The sequence below is a fragment of the Anabrus simplex genome, chromosome 1 (assembly GCF_040414725.1).
Source record: "Anabrus simplex isolate iqAnaSimp1 chromosome 1, ASM4041472v1, whole genome shotgun sequence".
Classification (NCBI taxonomy): domain Eukaryota; kingdom Metazoa; phylum Arthropoda; class Insecta; order Orthoptera; family Tettigoniidae; genus Anabrus; species Anabrus simplex.
Window position 1 is genome coordinate 1,708,698,745 of NC_090265.1, and position 21,642 is coordinate 1,708,720,386.

The window sequence follows — 21,642 nt, forward strand, 5'->3', positions numbered from 1 at the left end:
ATATTAAATTAGGAAGTGAAGTCTTAAAGGAAGTAAATGAATATTCTTACTTGGGTAGTAAAATAACTAACGATGGCAGAAGTAAGGAGGACATAAAATGCAGATTAGCATAAGCAAGGAAGAGCTTTCTTAAGAAAAGAAATTTGCTCACTTCAAACATTGATATAGGAATTAGAAAGATGTTTTTGAAGACTTTCGTGTGGAGCGTGGCATTATATGGAAGTGAAACATGGACGATAACTAGCTCAGAAAGAAAGAGAATAGAAGCTTTTGAAATGTGGTGTTACAGAAGAATGCTGAAGGTAAGATGGATAGATCGGATCACGAATGAAGAGATACTGAATCGAATTGGCGAGAGGAGATCGATTTGGCTAAATTTGACGAGAAGAAGAGATAGAATGGTAGGACACATCTTAGACACCCAGGACTTGTTCAGTTGGTTTTTGAAGGAAGTGTAGGTGGTAAGAACGGTAGGGGTAGACCAAGGTATGAATGATAGGCAGATTAGAGCAGATGTAGGATGCAATATTTACGTAGAAATGAAAAGGTTAGCACAGGATGGGGTGGCATGGAGAGCTGCATCAAACCAGTCTATGGACTGATGACTCAAACACATGAATATTTTTCTTCTTTCTCTGATTATTTGTTTTATCTTCTTTAACTTTAATATTTTCTAGGTTTATATGTTTTATTGAAAATTTGTTTAAATTATTCTTAATTTAGTCATGGCAATCTTGGTTTTTTAATTGTTATATATTTTGTACATATAGGTACCATTTATATATTGAATGTATTTTGTACCATCCATTGTAATTGGGGATATACCCTGTTATGGATGTATTAATAAATAAAATTATTATTATTATTATTATTATTATTATTATTATTATTATTATTATTATTATTATTATTATTATTATTATTATTATTATTGGCGAAGTTAGGGATTTTGGCCTTCTCTTATACTTAACCACAGTAGAAAAGGATGAACAGAATATGATACAAACAGGAGTTTAAACCCAACTACGGCAATAATCTTACAATAAAAATGCAATTCATTAATTTAAACTAAGTATATCAGCTATGTGGTCTATCTTCATATCTTAAGAATAAATACAGTCATTTACTTACACATATTCACTCAGATAATTTTATAGTTTGTTTATTTAGTTTTATACTTTTGCTAGAAAGCACGTAAGTAAAAGCTCGAGTTGTATATATTAAGTGAAATGATACACCTTTGATAGAAATATTTGAGAAATTATTGGAGACAACCTCGTATTTTTCAGTAGGCCTAATTAAGGACATTTTTTTTTCTCCGTCCCGTGGAGTAGGGAAAATAATAGTAATCCACCAGCTGTAATAATCACATAACCACATTTCAGTAGAATTGTAGTGAAGATAAGGTATAATATATTAGATAGTATCTTGCCAGTTATATTCGTGTTTTTTCTTCGTGTACGGCAATCCTTTTGATACTTAAGCTTTTAACCAAACGCAGTGTAGTGTAGTGTAGATACATTGTAGTATAGATACAGTACATTTAGATAGTGCCGTATCTTTCGTGTATATCTATTAGACCGTAATACTAATAATAATTTGTCTAACCATTTAGCTTCGTTGGTAATCTTTGAGTACAGTAGTTCTTGCAAATTTCATTTCTGTTGTGCTTAGTAGTGACATACGGTACGGTACCGGTATCGTAATTACGATACGTCTGAAAGTAGTTTAAAAATTACTATAGTGTACTGTACAGTAGTATACGAGTAATATCCTATTAGAATTTAGTGTGCTTATTTTATTATTGTAAAATATTCGTGTAGTACTGGTGTGGTAGAGGTATCCGTAGAAACTCTTACTAAAATATTGTTGAAATTAGAATAGGCTTAATTGCAGTTTGGAATTGTGTAGTTCTTGTGTATTACTTTCGATATTCAGTAATTAACAGCAGCTTTTATCCTGTTAGGGGTTGTAGGATAAAAAAAAAAAAAATAATAGAGCACGACTAAGTAGTATTGTAGTGTAGTCGTATATTAATTACCTTATTGTTGTGTACTATCCCAGACAATATATCCCTCCGTTCATTTTTTTTGCAAATAAGTTATTTTTTTTTTTAATTTAAAATTTTCCCCCTGTAAAGAATGGCTAAGGAGCGCGAGTGTACTTATTGTGGGTGTGGTGAGGCATTGAGGGGTATGAGGGAGGAGTTGGAAAGTTTGAGGGAGATAATTAGGATTCTCACAGAAGACAGGAAGGAAGATAGGACTCCCTCAAACAATGTACAGGTTACAGTAGGTGTACAAGAGGGAGGGGAAGGAGAGGGAGGAGTTGTAGAAGACAGGTGGTCTAATGTTCTAAGGGGAAGGAGATTGCAGGCCAAGGGGTCTATTCAGGATCAGAATTCAGGACAGGTGTCTGTGCGAAATCGGTACGAGTCACTCCAGGTAGAACAACAGAGGGAAGATGAGGGACAGGGAACTGTTGCTGAGATGCGTGGAAGTAGGAGGAAGGGAAAAGGTAGGAAAGGGAAATGTAGAGTAGAGGATAGGAAAAGACAGGTGGAACAGGGTCATGGGAAGGAGAAAAGGGAGGAGGAAGTAGCTTCTGCAGCTATCAGGAAAGATAGGGCTGACCAGGAGGGGAGGGGATCAAATGAGGTGGGTAGGGTTGAGGCTCTGGTCATGGGGGATTCCATCGTTAGACACGTGGGGAAAGTGTGTGGAGGAAAGGGAACCAGGGTAGAATGTTATCCAGGAATTCGGTTGAGGCAGATGTTGAGGAAAGTAGAAGAGAGGGAGGAGGGGAAGGAGAAGGTGGTAGTGTTTCACGTTGGTACCAACAACGTAAGGCAAGCTGATATAAGTACCAACATAGTTGGGGATGTGTGGGATCTGGTAAATGCAGCACGGGTGAAGTTTAAGAAAGCGGAGATTGTTATTAGTGGAATACTGTGTAGGAGGGATACTGACTGGAGGGTGATTGGGGATTTAAATGAGACTATGGAGTGGGTCTGTGGGAAACTGGGAGTGAAATTTCTAGATCCTAATGGGTGGGTAGGAGAAAGGGATCTGCGCTCGGATGGCCTTCATTTAAACCGCAGTGGTACGTATAAGTTAGGAAATTTGTTTGGAAGGGTAATAGGGAGGTACATTCAGGGAAACGGGATGGCCTAGGGAGCGGTGATAAGGGAACAGGGAACTGGAAATCAAGTAGGGATGACATAAAATTGTTAGTGTTGAACTGTAGAAGTATTGTAAAGAAAGGAATAGAATTAAGTAATTTAATAGATATATATTTACCAGATATTGTAATAGGAGTTGAATCATGGCTGAGAAATGATATAATGGATGCAGAAATTTTCTCACGGCACTGGAGTGTGTATCGTAGAGATAGGATAGGAAAGGTGGGAGGGGGGAGTTTTCATTCTGGTGAAAGAAGAATTTGTAAGCTACGAAAAAGTTAAAGATGAGACACATGAAATTCTAGGTGTAAGGCTCATTTCTAAAGATAATAGGCAACTTGATATATTTGGAGTGTACAGATCGGGAAAGGGTAGCACTGATGCGGATTCGGAATTATTTGATAGGATAGTCAGCTATGTGGGAAACGACATGGAAAGAAATGTGATTGTAGCGGGAGATCTGAATTTGCCAGGTGTCAATTGGGAAGGAAATGCGAACGACAGGAAGCATGACCAACAAATGGCAAATAAGTTAATATGGGAAGGACAGCTGATTCAGAAAGTGATGGAACCAACCAGAGGGAAACATATTTTGGATGTGGTGCTGATAAAACCAGATGAGCTCTATAGGGAAACTGAAGTAATAGATGGTATTAGTGATCATGAAGCTGTTTTTGTGGTAGTTAAAAATAAATGTGATAGAAAGGAAGGTCTTAAAAGTAGGACTGTTAGGCAGTACCATATGGCTGATAAAGCAGGTATGAGGCAGTTTCTAAAAAATAACTATGATCGGTGGAAAACGGTAAATAAAAATGTAAACAGACTCTGGGATGGGTTTAAAGAAATTGTTGAGGAATGCGAAAACAGGTTTGTACCTTTAAGGGTGGTAAGGAATGGTAAAGACCCACCTTATTATAATAGAGAAATAAAGAGACTAAGAAGGAGGTGCAGACTGGAAAGAAATAGAGTTAGAAATGGCTGTGGAAGTAAGGAGAAATTGAAGGAACTTACTAGAAAATTGAATCTAGCAAAGAAGGCAGCTAAGGATAACATGATGGCAAGCATAATTGGCAGTCATACAAATTTTAGTGAAAAATGGAAGGGTATGTATAGGTATTTTAAGGCAGAAACAGGTTCCAAGAAGGACATTCCAGGAATAATTAATGAACAAGGGGAGTGTGTATGTGAGGATCTTCAAAAGGCAGAAGTATTCAGTCAGCAGTATGTAAAGATTGTTGGTTACAAGGATAATGTCGAGATAGAGGAAGAGACTAAGGCCAAAGAAGTAATAAAATTTACGTATGATAACAATGACATTTACAATAAGATACAAAAGTTGAAAACTAGAAAAGCGGCTGGAATTGATCAGATTTCTGGGGATATACTAAAGACAATGGGTTGGGATATAGTACCATATCTGAAGTACTTATTTGATTATTGTTTGGCCGAAGGAGCTATACCAGATGAATGGAGAGTTGCTATAGTAGCCCCTGTGTATAAAGGAAAGGGTGATAGACATAAAGCTGAAAATTACAGGCCAGTAAGTTTGACATGCATTGTATGTAAGCTTTGGGAAGGCATTCTTTCTGATTATATTAGACATGTTTGTGAAATTAATAACTGGTTCGATAGAAGGCAATTCGGTTTTAGGAAAGGTTATTCCACTGAAGCTCAACTTGTAGGATTCCAGCAGATATCTTGGATTCTGGAGGTCAAATGGACTGTATCGCGATTGACATGTCTAAAGCATTTGATAGGGTGGATCATGGGAGACTACTGGCAAAAATGAGTGCAATTGGACTAGACAAAAGAGTGACTGAATGGGTTGCTATGTTTCTAGAAAATAGATCTCAGAGAGTTAGAGTAGGTGAAGCTTTGTCTGACCCTGTAATAGTTGAGAGGGGAGTTCCTCAGGGCAGTGTTATCGGACCTTTATGTTTTCTTATATATATAAATGATATGAGTAAAGTAGTGGAATCGGAGCTAAGACTTTTTGCGGATGATATTATTCTCTATAGAGTGATAAATAAGTTACAAGATTGTGAGCAACTGCAACGTGACCTCGAAAATATTGTGAGATGGACAGCAGGCAATGGTATGTTGATAAATGGGGCTAAAAGTCAGGTTGTGAGTTTTACAAATAGGAAAAGTCCTCTCAGTTTTAATTACTGCGTTGATGGGGTGAAAGTTCCTTTTGGGGATCATTGTAAGTATCTAGGTGTTAATATAAGGAAAGATCTTCACTGGGGTAATCACATAAATGGGATTGTAAATAAAGGGTACCGATCTCTGCACATGGTTATGAGGGTGTTTAGGGGTTGTAGTAAGGATGTAAAGGAGAGTGCATATAAGTCTCTGGTAAGACCCCAACTAGAGTATGGTTCCAGTGTATGGGACCCTCACCAGGATTACCTGATTCAAGAACTGGAAAAAATCCAAAGAAAAGCAGCTCGATTTGTTCTGGGTGATTTCCGACAAAAGAGTAGCGTTACAAAAATGTTGCAATGTTTGGATTGGGAAGAATTGAGAGAAAGAAGAAGAGCTGCTCGACTAAGTGGTATGTTCCGAGCTGTCAGCGGAGAGATGGCGTGGAATGACATTAGTAGACGAATAGGTTTGAATGGCGTCTATAAAAGTAGGAAAGATCACAATATGAAGATAAAGTTGGAATTCAAGAGGACAAACTGGGGCAAATATTCATTTATAGGAAGGGGAGTTAGGGATTGGAATAACTTACCAAGGGAGATGTTCAATAAATTTCCAATTTCTTTGAAATCATTTCGGAAAAGGCTAGGAAAGCAACAGATAGGGAATCTGCCACCTGGGCGACTGCCCTAAATGCAGATCAGTATTGATTGATTGAATGGTCGGCGTACTGCCCTTCGGTTCTGATTACTTCTTCTGCATTTATACGGTAGATTATAAAACGTACTGTATGGAATCTAGTTGGATGAAAACCCCTGTAGAGCGTTTATGACGACCAAACGTCGTTATTTTCACGTGACGGGAGATTGGGTCTTAGCTTAGTGGAAAATTAGGTATATTCCGGCAACTTAAGTGGCAGTTCAGTAAGCTGAAAAGATGGCCCGACCGTGTTCACGGTTTGACCGCCAGATGTCAGGTTTCTGTTCTGTTCTAGGCTGGTTCTAGGCGGACTTTAACATTGTGTCGTGCGGAGTAATTGTGATGCTGTGTTGATCTTGTGCCATTTATTGTGAGTATTGTTTCTATCGATGAGTGTCTGTGACGGTTTGTGAAGGTAATAATAATAATAATAATAATAATAATAATAATAATAATAATAATAATAATAATAATAATAATAATAATGTTATTGGTTTTACATCCCCTAACCACTTTTACGGTTTTTGGATACGCCGGAATTTAGTCCTACAGGAGTTCTTTAATGTGTCAGAATATCTACCGACGCGAGGCTGACGTATTTGAGAACCTTTAAATACCACCGGACTGAGCCAGGATCGACCTTCCAAGTTGGGGTCAGAAGACCGGCAAAGGTGAGAAGACGGTGTACTGTTGTGTACCTCTATGTACTTTGGATACTGCTAAGACGCAAGAAAATGTGACGTCCCATATTTTTCCTTCGGAGTGTGGTTTGAAAGAGAAATGCAGGCAAGCTATTTCGATGCAAGGTGATAAAGTAGGATTTCAGTGGGTACCGAACAATTATTCCCGAGTGCGTAGCTTATATTTTAATACATCAGATTTCAGTATGAGTATATCAATCAAACGAATTCTTTCCAATAAATTTCCTTCGGTTTTTAATGTATATCCTGTTCACAAACAGAAAAGTGTCAAATGCAGAAAGGATCCAGCTCCCAGAAATAACGTGTTATCAATATTTAATAAAATTTCTGATTCGGATAACGATGAACATGTCACATCTTCAGAAAACAACTGTTCTACGTCGACCACAAAGGAAAAGGAGTAAAAGCCTCGTGTCCAAGAAAGGGTAGTTGCTCAGTTAAATCTAAGTATATATTGACGAGGTCCGCTTCTGTGGTGTAGTGGTTAGTGTGATTAGCTGCCACCCCCGGAGGTCCGGGTTCGATTCCCGGCTCTGCCACGAAATTTGAAAAGTGGTACGAGGGCTGGAACGGGGTCCACTCAGCCTCGGGAGGTCAAATGAGTAGAGGTGGGTTCGATTCCCACCTCAGCCATCCCGGAAGTGGTTTTCCGTGGTTTCCCACTTCTCCTCCAGGCGAATGCCGGGATGGTACCTAACTTCAGGCCACGGCCGCTTCCTTGTCTATCCCTTCCAATCTTCCCATCCCTCCACAAGGCCTCTGTTCAGCATAGCAGGTGAGGCCGCCTGGGTGAGGTACTCGTCATTCTCCCCAGTTGTATCCCCGACCAAGAGTCTGAAGCTCTAGGACACTACCCTTGAGGCGGTAGAGGTGGGATCTCTTGCTGAGTCCGAGGGAAAAGCCGAACCTAGAGGGTAAACAGATGATGATGATGATGATGATATATTGACGAGAAGAATAAATATCAGATTAAGAAAAAATTGAGAAGTGAGATACCGGTACAGGAAATGAAATCAGAAAAAGTTTTAAAGTATTTGAACTTCCCAAAAAAGTAAACCAAATTGGAAAGAATGTAAAAAAAAAATGGCCATTTAGGAGCTTGTCTCCCTGGCTTGGTAAAAGTGGCTGAGGAGCAACACACTGTGAAACCTGCCTACGACGACTATCATTAGCCATCAGAGATAGTCCTTAACGCATCTATTTAGAATGCGGTATCCATTATAAGAAACATTTTAAAATTCACGTGCCCCTCTTTGCGCTACTTGGGAAAAACAAATCTTGTAAAGAAGCTAATTTTCTATGTTGTATCAATTTCTGCAACGCTTTCACTGTGTTGGTTGTTGTGAACTGGAAACACCAGATAAAATACTAACAAAGCTTATAAAAGCGATTCTGACAATCACGCCAAGGAAATTTCCGGTCAGACTTCAAGAATTTCAGAACGAAACACCTGAAGCGCAAAGTGCTGAAATTGATAGCTTCCAGCAATTCAGGTAATCTAATCCAAATACTGTATTTGTCTAATCTTATGTACCGGTACGTCACACAATATATACAATACCGGTATTTCTATGAGATGAAATGAAATGAAGTGGACTTTATGAACATAATGCTGCTAATATATTTGTCTCAATTTATCACAAAGTTTTCTTGAATTATTTCGTTTTAGCATCGTGTGAGAAATACGTTGTAGAAAGCAAGTGCTACAATTGCTCTTGGTCTATTTTTTAAATCTCATATCTGTTTAGAGTCTCCTGAAATGACTAGTTTTAATGAATTGATATAGCTTTTCGTGTTCGAATTGTGGTAATGAACGGGCGAGACAGTACAGTAAAGAGAACTCTAGTGGCGGTAGTCGGAAGTATCTCGAGGCCGCGTCCAGTGGGCTGAATTTCGTAGGCAACGACATGGTTGGTCATGGGGGGGGGAGAGAGAGAGAGAGAGAGAGAGAGAGAGAGAGAGAGAGAGAGAGAGAGACACACACACACACGCGCGTGCACACTTAAAACGGCTGCTGATAGAGAGTAGCACCAGTCTCATTCTGTTCTGACAGCTGATCGATTACAAACATCTATGACTTCGGGATCGGGACTGTTTGTTTACGTTCGTAGAACAGTCGGCAGTAAACATTATACGATTCTAGACTACTTGATATTAATGTGCCCTATTAAAACAGTTCGTATGAAACAGATGAGACCTGCAAAGACAATCCATACTTTATGCTACAGATTTAATTCAATATGCATGTGTAAATTATGTTCAATTGTGAACCTATTCTAACCTAATATTATCTTTTTGCAGGTTGACATTTCGAAGATGAGTACAGTTTATCTAAGGCAAAAATCCAGGGAAATGTTCCCGAAGTCGAATGGAATTGAATCTAAATTGTTTGATCCTGGAGATGAAAATCGGAATAGTATTTATCCTGACGGAACAACTCCCTTGGAGAACCAGGTGGCGGGCCATTCAGTAGCCGATGGCAAATCAACGATTGGTAAATACTCTCTACTTTCGTGAAAAATATGTCAGTTTTGAATAGAGAAAGTAGCATTGTCGGTGTACTCGTTAATTTGTGCCAAGATAATTATTTTTTGCCCTAACAGGAAAGTATTGTGTACATTTGCAGCAGAAGTGTACCTAATTGACAGACTTAAAAACGCGTTTTATTTTTAGATAAATAAGTATGTTAAGTCTTCTTAAATTTTGCTAAAAGCGTCATTAAAATATCTGTTAAATATTGCCTGAATCTATGGTTGGTAATCCTGTTGTTGTTTTACCTCTTACAGCAGCTGTCTTCCATCATCTGCTCGACCTTGATCTATATTTTTGCAATCAGTGTAATTTTTTCCGACATATTGCATGTTTTGTAGGAGTTAGGTTGAATAACAGTCATGCATGCCGTAAATAACTGTGCCTTACGCCATATTTTATGTCCATCCTGTCTTGGCCAGCTCTTGTTATCTTCTGACCTCCATTGTTAGTTTTGCGAGGCCTAAGGAGTCGGACATTTTGGTAAAGGCATAGGCCTACAGTTTTTCCCTAGCCTGAAGTGCGATACCAGTACAGTACGCGCACCCTTTAGTGATACATGCACACCCTAGTGCTGAATCAGTCGACCTCGGTTATCTTCGAGATGTCCGACTCGTTGGCTGAATGGCAGCGTACTGGCCTTCGGTTCAGAAGGTCCCGGGTTCTATTCCCGGCCGGGTTGGGGATTTTAACCTTCATTGGTTAATTCCAGTGGCCCGGGGGCTGGATGTTTGTGCTGTCCCCAACATCCCTGCAACTCGCACACCACACATAACACTATCCTCCACCACAATCACACGCAGTTATCTACACATGGCAGGTGCCGTCCACCCTCATCGGAGGGTCTGCCTTACAAGGGCTGCACTCGGCCAGAAGTAGCCACACTAAATTATTTAAATCTCAGATTCATATTGGCAGTCTTTGAAACATAAACTATGAATCGCTTATGCATTGTGTGCGACATCTGGCGTACACTTTACGTACTGGTACAAGTACTGTTGTTGTTTACACAGCAAAGCCAAACTATAGAATTCATGTTAGGAACAAGATTCGCATCGAGAAATGTTATATAATGTTAAATAATGTATGTGTATGTGTGACACAGTTGTTGGCATAAGATAATAAATGTTTAGAAAATTCACATTGATCGATCATATTATCGATTCAATTCAGATTTCATATCCATTCAGTTGGCAGTATAACCTTAACCGGGGGAGCTCCCTCCTTACTCTGCACCCCCGTACAAAGTAACATCGCTAAAAGGTGGGCGGACTATATACAGTTTAGAAATGCAGATTTTAAAACCTTGTATGATTTGTAGGTGACAGATGTGTTCATTGCCAATGCTAAGGACCCACCAATCTGCCCCAGAAATATATTTACTTTTATAGTAAAATATTAGGAATAGTACAACATTTTCCTCTCCCATTGGCTGAAATTTATTAACTATCGCATCACTCCTAGAATTCAGCAAAATAGGTGTCATCATCAACAAAACTACTTCGCTGTAGGCCAATGGCCTGACATGGAACAGTGTCCCAACTGCACGGCGATACACTCCCTTCAAGAGGCTCTATGCTATGCACCCATGATGTTTTAGACCAATTGGTTTCATCACTGTTCAGGACGTGCGCAGACTAATTAACATACACGGGTTGGAGTGAAACCCGCCTGGTGGTCATCATTAAGGTGTCAAATGTATATGATCTGGCATTGTGGTTAGTGGAAAAAATTTCACCATCAGAATATTGAGAGGTGGTGATAATACAATTTCTGATCACTAGATTGCATGTCAAAAGCCTGGATTCAATTCTAAACCTCTCCGCAGTGTTCATATGAAGTGCAGCCAGATGCCACTGTTTAGTGATTCATCCGTTGGATGGCGATGTTAAGCATTGAGCAGACTGTTTGGTATTATTCAGCAGGAGTGGGCTGTGTACCAACACTGGGTTTCACCCTCACCCTATATCATCGTCATCATCATCATCCCACACTCAGCCGTGCAGGTTGCGCATGGGTGTTTGCTGGCTCTAACTTTATGATCAGTTTTCTTGCTCCTGGTGCAAGTTATAGGTTTGTTTCGAACACCATGAGAATAGCAGCTAATATTTTACTGCTGCCATTCTGAATGGTTTGAAGTAGGCATTGCACTTGCAAAAAGGCTCCTTGTGAGACTGAGAACCTCTTGATTCTCTTGAGGAAAAAAACCCAATACACCACATATTTCCAGTTCAGCAGTTGTCATGGGTGTTGTGGCTAATATTCTCATCAGTCTGGTAATTTGAGAGAAAGTGTGTTGCAAACTGATGGTAAAGATGAATTGAAGTAGTGAGACAGCTCCTTCAGAGTTCTTCTTGCACTCTTGTCGTTGAAATAAAACTGAAAGCTTTGTCTTCAGTCTATCTTTCTCTTGCATGCTGTAAGCCTGACAAGCAACATTAAGTTCTCACTGAGGAAATTGACTTGAATACTTCTCAAAATTTAAAGAAATCCAATAGTTTTGCTGCCTCTATGAGAAGTCATATTCATTGAGCAGGTGGGGGAGTAAGCAATCTACAAGGTCTTGGCTACAAGTCCGGTAGCTCTGTGTGTGATTTATCTCCACACGTACGCATATATTTATGTGCAATGTTTATACTCTTGTGTGATGTCATAGCTTCTCTTCAGAATTTTATTGCGAGCCAAAGCCAAGTGAAGGATTTACATGAGTTTCTTTTCTGAAATGTGCGTAGAATGAAGAGGAGTGTATTTATTCTGTAAGAATACAGCACGTTAACTCTGATTCTTGCCTAGGTTATGTCGGCTCCAATATAGGGATGGAAATCTCCACCATGCAGCCATTTGTGGTTCAAATTCCAGCTAGTGTAGTCACAATTCCCACCTCGTTTCCATTCACTAATGAAATGCTGTCTTGAATCCAGGGCTAGCTGTCCTCGTTCTAGGTCGCAGTAATTAAGGGTACCCTTGAAATTCCATCAGATTAACAGTTAGTCTTTACACATACATAAGGCTGGTGATGGGTCGATCCATGTCAAATGATTAAAAAACAAAACAAAAAAAAACACCCTGTAATAAACAGAATATTCAGTCAAAAGATTACAGAATTGATTGCAGAATACATTTGAGTAATTCAGGTTGTTAGCACTACGGAGAAGAGGAAGGAATGTCCCACAAGTTGGCTGCCCTGAACATCTAATGCTTGGTTTTTCAATTGTTGTTTGTACACTAATTCAGGTTGTTAGCACTACGGAGAACAGGAAGGAATGTCCCACAAGTTGGCTGCCCTGAACATCTAATGCTTGGTTTTTCAATTGTTCTTGTTTGTACACTCTCTGCTCAGTGTTTCGCTATCTCCTGTGAACTTTTTAAACAAATCAGGAGAGTTTAACAAATATACTATTTAATATTAAAATATAATAATATAATACAGTATACATACTTCATCTTAGACTGTTATGCCTTTCAGCATTCTGTCTGCAAGTTTCTGTGATTTTACTAAACTCCGCCACAATCCTGTATTTGTAACTATCTCTGTAGCCTTGTTTAGTTCTATCTTTAAATCATTGGAAACTGAGTCTAACCATCATCATCTTGGTCTCCCTCTCCTTCTCTTACCCTCCATGACAGTCCATTATTCTCCTAGGTAAGCTATCTTCGTCCATTTGCCTCACATGACCTCGCCACCAAAGCAGGTTTGTGTGTACATCTTCATCAGTTGAGTTCATTCCTATCTCAGCCTTTATCTCCTCATTCCAAGTACCCTCATGCCATTGTTCCCATGTCTGTGTGCCAGCGGTCACTCTCGGTACTTTCATGTCTGTTACTTCTTACTTGTGAAAAAAAATATCCTGAGTCCCCCAGCTTTCACTCCTGTAAAGCAAAGTCGGTCTGAAAACAGACTGGGGTAAAGATAGTTTCATATTGGAGCTGACTTCTTTCTTACAGAATACTTTTGATCACAGCTGTGAGCTTACTGCATTAACTTTACTGCACTTTGATTCAATCTCACTATATTACCATCCTGGGAGAATACACATCCTAAATACTTGCAATGATCTACCTGTTCCAGGTTTCTTACCTACTGACATCACTTTGTCTTGGAAAGGCCAGTTTACCGAGCTCGATAGCTGTAGTCGCTTAAGTGCGGCCAGTGTCCAGTATTTGGAGATGGTAGGTTCGAACCTCACTATCGGCAGCCCTGAAGATGGTTTTCCGTGGTTTCCCATTTTCACACCAGGCAAATGCTGGGGCTGTACCTTATTTAAGGTCATGGCTGCTTCCTTCCCAGTCCTAGCCCTTTCCTGTCCCATCGTCACCATAAGACATATCTGTGTCAGTGCGAGGTAAAGCCAATAGAAAAAAAAAGGCCAGTTTTCATATCATATTCATTGCAGCTATTTTCAAGTTTCAGGACTGCAGGCTTTCAGCACAATCTGCCGTTTATAATAATATAATCTATATATATAAAATAGCTAGTCCTGACTGACTCACTCACTGACTGACTGACGGATTCATCATCGCCGAGCCGAAACTGCTGGACATAGAGAAATGAAACTTTGGGGATACATTCATATTAACATGTAGGTGCTCGCTAAGGGAGGATTTTTGGATATTCTGTCGCTAAGGGGGTGGAAAGGGGGGTTAATTTTTAAAATGAGAATATCTATATCTCAAAAGAAAAAAGGTTTAGAGTAATAAAAATGGCATTTGGAATCTCCTTTAAAAATAAAGAAACACGTATTTTTTTGTTTTCGGAAATCCCATAAAAGGGGATGAAAAGGGGTGAAAAGAGGTTGAACACCTTTTATGTGGAGAGTTATGTCTCAAGAACTAAAGATGTTACAGTCATGAAAATTTAAATTTGGAACCTCCTTTAAAAATAAAGAAATACATATTTTTTTTGTTTTTGGAAAATCCAAATAATGGGGGAGGGGGTGAAAAGGGGGGGTGTAATTTTAAAATGAGTTTATCTATATCTCGAAACTGTAATGGTTTACAGACGTAGAAATTGGTATTTAGAGTCTCCTTTCAACATAAAGAAACATGTATTTTTCTGTTTTTGGAAAATCCTGATAGGAGGGGTGAAAAGGAGTGAAAACGGGTTGAATGCCTTTTAATGAGGATACTTATATCTCAGAAACTGAAGATATTACAGACCTGAAAAAAGGCATTTGGAATCTCCTTTAAAAGTAAAGAAACATGTACTTTTTGTTTTTGGAAAATCCAAATAGTGGAGGGTTGAAAGGGGGGTGAATTTATAAAATGAGTGTATCTATATCTCAAAACTTTCAAAGTTAACAGATATAAAAATTGGTACTTAGAATCTACTTTCAAAATAAAGAAACACATATTTTTTTGTTTTCGGAAAATCCCAATAGGAGGGGTGAAAAGGGGTAAGAAATGGTTGAATGCCTTTAATAAGGATCTTTATATCTCAGAAACTGAAGATGTTACAGACCTGAAAATCAGTATTTGGGATCTCCTTTATATTTTGTTTTTAGAAAATCCAAATAGTGGGGGGGGGGGGGGAGGTGAAAGGGGGGTGTATTTTAAAAATGTGTGTATCTATATCTCAAAACTTCAAAAGTTTGCAGATGTAAAAATTGATATTTAGAATTTTCTTTAAAAATAAAAGGACACATATTTTTTTGTTTTCTGTAAATCCCAATAGGAGGAATGAAAAGTGTGAATAAGGGATTGAATGTCTTTAATGAGGATACTTATATCTCAGAAACTGAATATATTACAGACCAGACAGTTAGTATGTGGAATCTCCTTTAAAAATACAGAAACATTTATTTTTTTGTTTTTGGAAAATCTAATTAATGGGGGTTAAACATGAGTGACAAATTGGGGTGAATTTTTAGAAAGACTATATCTACAGTATATCTCAGAAACGTAAAATGTTACAGACATAATGGAATCTCCTGTTAAAGTAAAGAAACAGGTATTCTCGGAAAATCCAATGAGGGGGGGTGAACAATTAATTGAATTAATTGTATGAGGATACTTACATCTAATAAAAACTAAAGTTGTTCCAGATGTGAAAATTGGTATTTCGATCTTCTTTAAAAATAAAACGACGCGTTTTGGGGGGCGGGGAATCATCTTTGGGGGGGGGGGGGGGGGGCTGGTGTGAAAAGGAGTTGAATTCGTTTCATGAGGACACACATCTCAAAATCTGAAGATAATAGGTATTTAGAAGATCCTTTACTATTAAAGAAATAAATATTTTTTGCCGGAAAATTCACTTAAGGGGTGGGGAGTATGAAAGTAAGTGAAAAAATTGAATTATTTTTATGGGAATACTTATATCTCAAAACTGAAGGTAACACACATGAACATTGGTATTTGGAATCTCCTTTAAACGTAAAGAAACACGCCTTCTTTTTTTTGGGAGGGGGGGGGGGGGTAAATCAACCACGGTGAGGTGAAAACGGAGGTGAGACCAATTGATTTTACTGTTCCTAATGTACTTATAAAGGAGCCTCCGTGGCTCAGGCAGCAGCGCGCTGGCCTCTCACCGCTGGGTTTCGTGGTTCAAATCCCGGTCACTCCATGTGAGATTTGAGCTGAACAAAGCGGAGGCGGGACAGGTTTTTCTCCGGGTACTCCGGTTTTCCCCGTCATCATTCATTCCAGCAACACTCTTCAATATCATTTCATTTCATTTGTCATTCATTAATCATTGCCCCAGAGGAGTGCGACAGGCTTCAGCAGCCGGCACAATTCCTATCCTCACCGCTAGCTGGGGGCTTATTCATTCCACTCCTGACCTGGTTGAATGACTGCAAACAGGCTGTGGATTTTCACTGTACTTATTCTGATCATAAACCGATCATTTTTAATCTTTCCTGGGTTCGTTTTCAAGAGCCATCTTTTCCTTTGGAGAACCTTCTTAGAATACAGTAGAAGCTCCTGGCATATAAATAAAAATTTTAACACATTTGAAATCTGCATCACAGGAAATTACAAATGATGTTTGCCTTGTCAACACTAAACATATCTAGGAGACAACAGTATTTTATTCTTGTTGTTTGTGAATTGCCCACAGCTCCTTGAAAATTTAACCTACATGTACCAGACAGACGCACAAGTTTTAAGAATACATTGTCTACAAATTGGCATACAGTAGAAGTAACTATGCATTCAATGGGCCAATTGAACGAATGTCAAGTTTTCTAAACAAAGTGGATATTGATATATTTAACTGCTCATTGTCAAAATTTAGAAGTCACTTACATAATCTCCAGAAGTAACTACTACTCTCCTGGGCTTGTAATATAACCTGTGTATACATCTGTACATATTTTTCTTCTTATACTCCACTGACCTTTCTTTTTAGTGTGTTTTGTTTATTTTTCTCTATTGTGTGTAAAATAGTATTACAATATTAATATTATAATCATGCATGTTTCAAGAACAATGTAATTCTCTTCTTCAGCGAATATTACACTTTCCATCTCCAAATGACTTCATTACCGTACTTCTTCTCGAACAAGTTTGGAAACACTTACTTAAAACTACATACGGTACATTATTTAAAAACGTTTATAACAAAAACATTATCACAGCTTATTTGTATACTCGTCTTCTGTATGTTGTCAACAGAAATCTGTTCTTATTTCCACTAATCTGAAAAGTCAAACAACTGCTTGAGCACTTGAAAAACAGTGTATGGTGAAGCATGTACGATTGAACTATTACTATGAAATAAACGTACTGTTATGTCCTAGAAATGTTCAGTATTGACAAGGCAGTCACCATTTGGAATTTCAGATTGATTGTGGTTAGTCAGTACAGACCAACACAAAACATGACAGTGGGCAAATTAATAAGTTTAGGATTAGGTATAATCTTTATTTTGAAACTTATGCAGTGACTTGTGTTCAGATTCAAGATTGTCCATTCTGCAACTTGGCAGTTTCGATCCTGACTCATTCCGGTGGTATTTGAAGGTGTTCAAATACGTCAAACTCATGTCGGTAGATTTTCGGGCACATAAAAGAACTCCTGTGGGACTAAATTCCAGCACCTGGGCATCTCTGAAAACCATAAAAGTAGTTAGTGGGACATAAAGTGAATAACATTATTATTTATTATGTTGATGATGACAATCCTGAACTCTGCTTACAAGTAAGGAAGCTGCTGAAGAGGTGAGGAAGTTAAGCATTACTTTTCAAGAAAAAACAACTTAGGAAAAGAACTTTAAGATTCAGAAAAGCATAAATGATTATGTTGGACAATCTGAGTCTGGCCAAAAATAGTTAGAGGCTATTGAAAATGAAACAGCGTTTTGAATGCAGTATTGTAACAAAAGTTTGCACTATGTTTACTGATTTTCTTTTTTCTTGAAACTTGTAACTTATGTAGTTATACTTTGGAAAATTTAAATTCACTGTGTGTATTTTGTTCCTTGAATCAGAGAAAGAAACCCATTATGTTCTTAATAATGGACATTTATTTTCCCTATTTGCACCTCCCCAAGCATAACCATTATTGAGAAGTTTCACTCTATATGCAGAACAAAAATGTTATTACAAATTGATTTGCTGTGAAAATGTCATGCCTGCAACCATGGAATGACTCTGACATTAAAATATTCTAGCTACCAACAATGATGAACAAAGGAAATACCCCTTCCAGTTTTATCGTTGAACATCCTATGTTAAGAAAATCTATTTGAAAATTGAAACAGCATGTTGGTGAGTGGTGTGCCTCATTAGTTTGTATGTCTTTGTGTTTTGTTTGAACTTGGTGTTTAATTTTTTTTTCATGTTGTGTTTTAGGGATGTTGAGACATAAAGATGGATATGTACTAAAACCATTGATAAAACCTGTTCAAGCACAGCGAGAATTGAAGTTTTATGAAGAATTGCAAGTAGCTACTGATCAGGCATCAATAGAACTGAGGAGATTTGTTCCAGAATATTTTGGAACTACTACTTTAAGTATTGGAGACAAAGGTATATTCAAAATGTAATAATCCTCCTATTTTCTGATATCTTGAAAAAAGTTGCATTGGTGAGTGTTTTGATATTTGTGCTTATAACTTTTTTTAGTATATCAAGGGCCCATCAGCATTACACTGCAGCTGTTGGGATATTGTAGGCTACTATCCTGTTTTGAACAAACACCAGTCCATTATTCCTATGTTCTTAACTAGAGTATACAGGTCCGCTAACAAGTGTTTCATTCCTTTGATTCAAGGTTATGTTCCAAATATATTATACTGTACCTCTTGGGAGGTAGGTCCTCACATGTGTGAATTGTCTGATGGGTAGTTTATTTCTTTTTGTTGCAAAGTTTCTGTTTTAGGTTGTTGTTTGGAATTCACAGGGTCATGTCCTATGAGGATTTCTACTATGAATCGAATCTTAACTTAATTCTACTGTACTTGGGTAGTGTTCAGTTTTCTTGCCTGGTCCTTTAATAAAAAGTTCCCCATGTTTGATACCTGTGGTTGCTTTCCACCTGTTCAGATGTTCACCCTTGGACCAGCTCTCAAACTTTTCACTCATGGAACTGGTCCTAGTAAACATGATGTCGATTCCTGTTGTGCAAGTTTGCTAGCTTTTTCATTTCCCTGGATGTTGTGTGACCTGGAACCTGCAACAGATTTACATCATTGTGCTCACCAAGTTCTGGCAGTGCATGGAGGCATTCTTCTACCAGTTTAGAAGTCACTTTGGGACTCGATAGAACAGTATGGTTTTAGGAAAGACAGATCAATGTTTGACCTGATCTTTACATTAAAACATGTGATGGAGAAAAGATGGGAGTTTGGAAAAGACATGGTGATGACATTTATTGATATTGAGAAGCTTATAACAGTGTGTCCAGACAGTTGGTATGGGACACATTAAGGTAAAAACAAGTTAACAGAGTGGAAGTGCAAATGATAAAAGCTATGTACAAAAATTGTATTAGTAGTGTGAAGACTAGTATAGGAAAAACAAAATGGTTTAAAGTTGAAACTGGTCTCTGACAGGGAAGTGTACTATCCCCCATAATATTCATCTTAGTCATGGATGAAATTCATAAGAACATTAAACAGAGATTGGGAAGACAGGCAACAAAAGCCATGTTGTTTGCAGATGATATAGTGATATGGGGTGAGGATGAAACAGAAGTGCAAAAACAAGTAGATGTATGGAATCAAGAGATAGAAAAATTTGGGATGAAATTAAGCACAGAGAAAAGTAAAACAGTGGTGATGACAAAAGGAAGGAAGGAAGGAAGGAAGGAAGGAAGAGGAAAGATAAAACTGAATGGTAAAATTCTGGATGTGGTTCAAAGTTTCAAGTACTTGGGAAGTGTGATCACAGAAGATGGAAAGATAACTGAGGAAATTGAGAAAAGGAATACAAGCAAACAGCTTCTACCAGAGTGTAAGGGTTATTTTGTGGAACCAAGATGTCCTGAAGAAATGTAAGAGAGTATTATTTTCAACCTATTATGAACCCATTCCAGCCTATGCAGCTGGATCGTGGACTACAACAAAACGAGAGGAGAGTAGAATACAGGCAGCGGAGATGAAATTCCTAAGAGGTATCGAGGGCAAGACGAGAAAGGATAGAATTAGAAATGAGAGATAAGGAAAAGGACAGGAATCTTGAAACTTCAAGACAGGATAGAAACAACAAAGCTAAAGTGGTATGGGCATATGATGAGAATGGGAGAAGAGAGTGTGCCAAAAAAAGCTTTTTCAGAGAAGTTAACGGAGACCACGAGGAAGACCCCAGAAGAGGTCGACAGATTCAGTGTGGAAGTGCATAGAGAAGAGGGGAGGAAAACCAGAAGATGTACTTAAAGGAGAAGAATGGTGGAGAGACAGGCAGAGATGGAGGTCCTTGATTTACAACCCGACCTGGGAAGCTGGAAACGGGAAATGAAGATGATGATTGGGAATATGTAAATCCCTAAGTGCAGGTTGTATGTCTGAGAATACTAGGTGTATCTGAACTATACTGATTAAAAATATCAGGAATGCTCTTTGTGTTATGTTAAGAATGATAGTGCAATTAGATTGGCAGAGAAAATTTTTTCGTTTAGAGAAAATGAGGTTACTTTGTTACTTCCGGGAACATGATTCAGATATTTCTGTGATGGTTTGTGCTGTGATGTGTTGGGTGTAAATCAAGATGTGTATTAAGGTAAACACAAATACCCAGTCCCTGAGCTAGAGGAATTAATCAGACAAGGTAACCAAAAGAGTTCTATCCATATTCAAGGGTTGGACACAAGACAGTACACAGCAAATATTATGTACCTTCAGTCCTCGAGAGTAATCCTCATCAGCATGCATTACCTGTTGCTATTGTGCCTCAAGCTGTGCAGCGACCTGGCGATAAAAGTCAGGGATCATGGGTGCAGAGAAGGTCTGCAAGTGCTTACCGTACATCTGCCGTATTGGGGAATGATGTCCCACGAAGGTGGTTGCCTAGTGAATGGAACAGGTGGTAATCCATTGGTACTAGTTGTGAGGAGTAGGGTGGATGGCATAGAATCTCCTTGGTGACCCACGTTACATGTGGCTGAGCGTTGTTGTGCAGGAGCACTACACCTTTGCGATTAACCAATGCTGGCTGCTTCTGCTTCAGTACCCGTTACATACACTCCAACCGCTGTGAGTATAGGTCCGCGGCTTTGGTTTGGCCTGGTTGTAGGAGCTCGTAGTGGATCACTTGGCGACTAGTCCATCAGATACAAAGCAAGATCTTATGTTGGTGTAGAGGAGGTCTCGAACAGTGTGCGGCACAGAGTTCCGTGGTGACAGTCAATGTCTGGCACACTAGGATGTGTAATCCAGGACCCACTTTTCATCATCATTGAGCGCTTGATCGAATATGCAAATATGGGTGTGTTGCTGTGTTGCAAAGGCAGCGATAAATAGCTGTTCCATGTTGGCATCTGACAGTGTGCACAGTACCCACTTGCTCAACTTGAACGCCTTCCATATGTGGTGCACGTGGTGGAGTTTTGACTGTTTCTTCAGGCACTTCAAAGTGTGTGGCAAGCTGACCACATATTTGGCTCCTGACCTCGTCTGTGGCTTTCTGCATGGCCTAGTCATTCAACGTCTGGGGGCGGCCACTTTGGGGATCATCAGAGAGGTTAAAATCATTTGACCTGAACTTCATGAACCAGCGTCTCACAGTGCTGCCATTCCCAAAGCCTTGGCATATGTGGCGACTTGAATCAGCTGCTGAGAGGGCCACCTTAAAGTCGTGAAGCAAACAGCTCCAAACAACCTGCATTGACACCTCCATCTCTCTGTGCCACTGCTCGAGTTATAACTGTCCACTTCGCATTCCTCAGCCAAGTACAAAGCCCCTATCCCTCTCTGGGTGCATTCCCACCACGTGGCTCACTTCTATTGGCATC

General features: G+C 38.9%; 1 protein-coding gene across 4 annotated transcripts in view; it reads left to right on the forward strand.

Annotated features, from left to right (window-relative positions):
* Ipk2 (Inositol phosphate kinase 2) overlaps positions 1–21,642 on the forward strand; it is a 232,520-nt gene that overhangs the window by 173,637 nt on the left and 37,241 nt on the right. For 3 of the 4 annotated variants that reach the window (XM_067138449.2, XM_067138450.2, XM_068225670.1), the window contains exons 2-3: positions 9,028–9,220; positions 18,045–18,221. In XM_067138449.2, coding sequence (XP_066994550.2) covers positions 9,043–9,220; positions 18,045–18,221 — 355 coding nt within the window. In that variant the 5' untranslated portion in view covers positions 9,028–9,042. Of the gene's footprint in view, positions 1–8,741; positions 8,902–9,027; positions 9,221–18,044; positions 18,222–21,642 lie in introns of those variants that run through there. The other variant, XM_067138445.2, reaches the window with a different exon arrangement.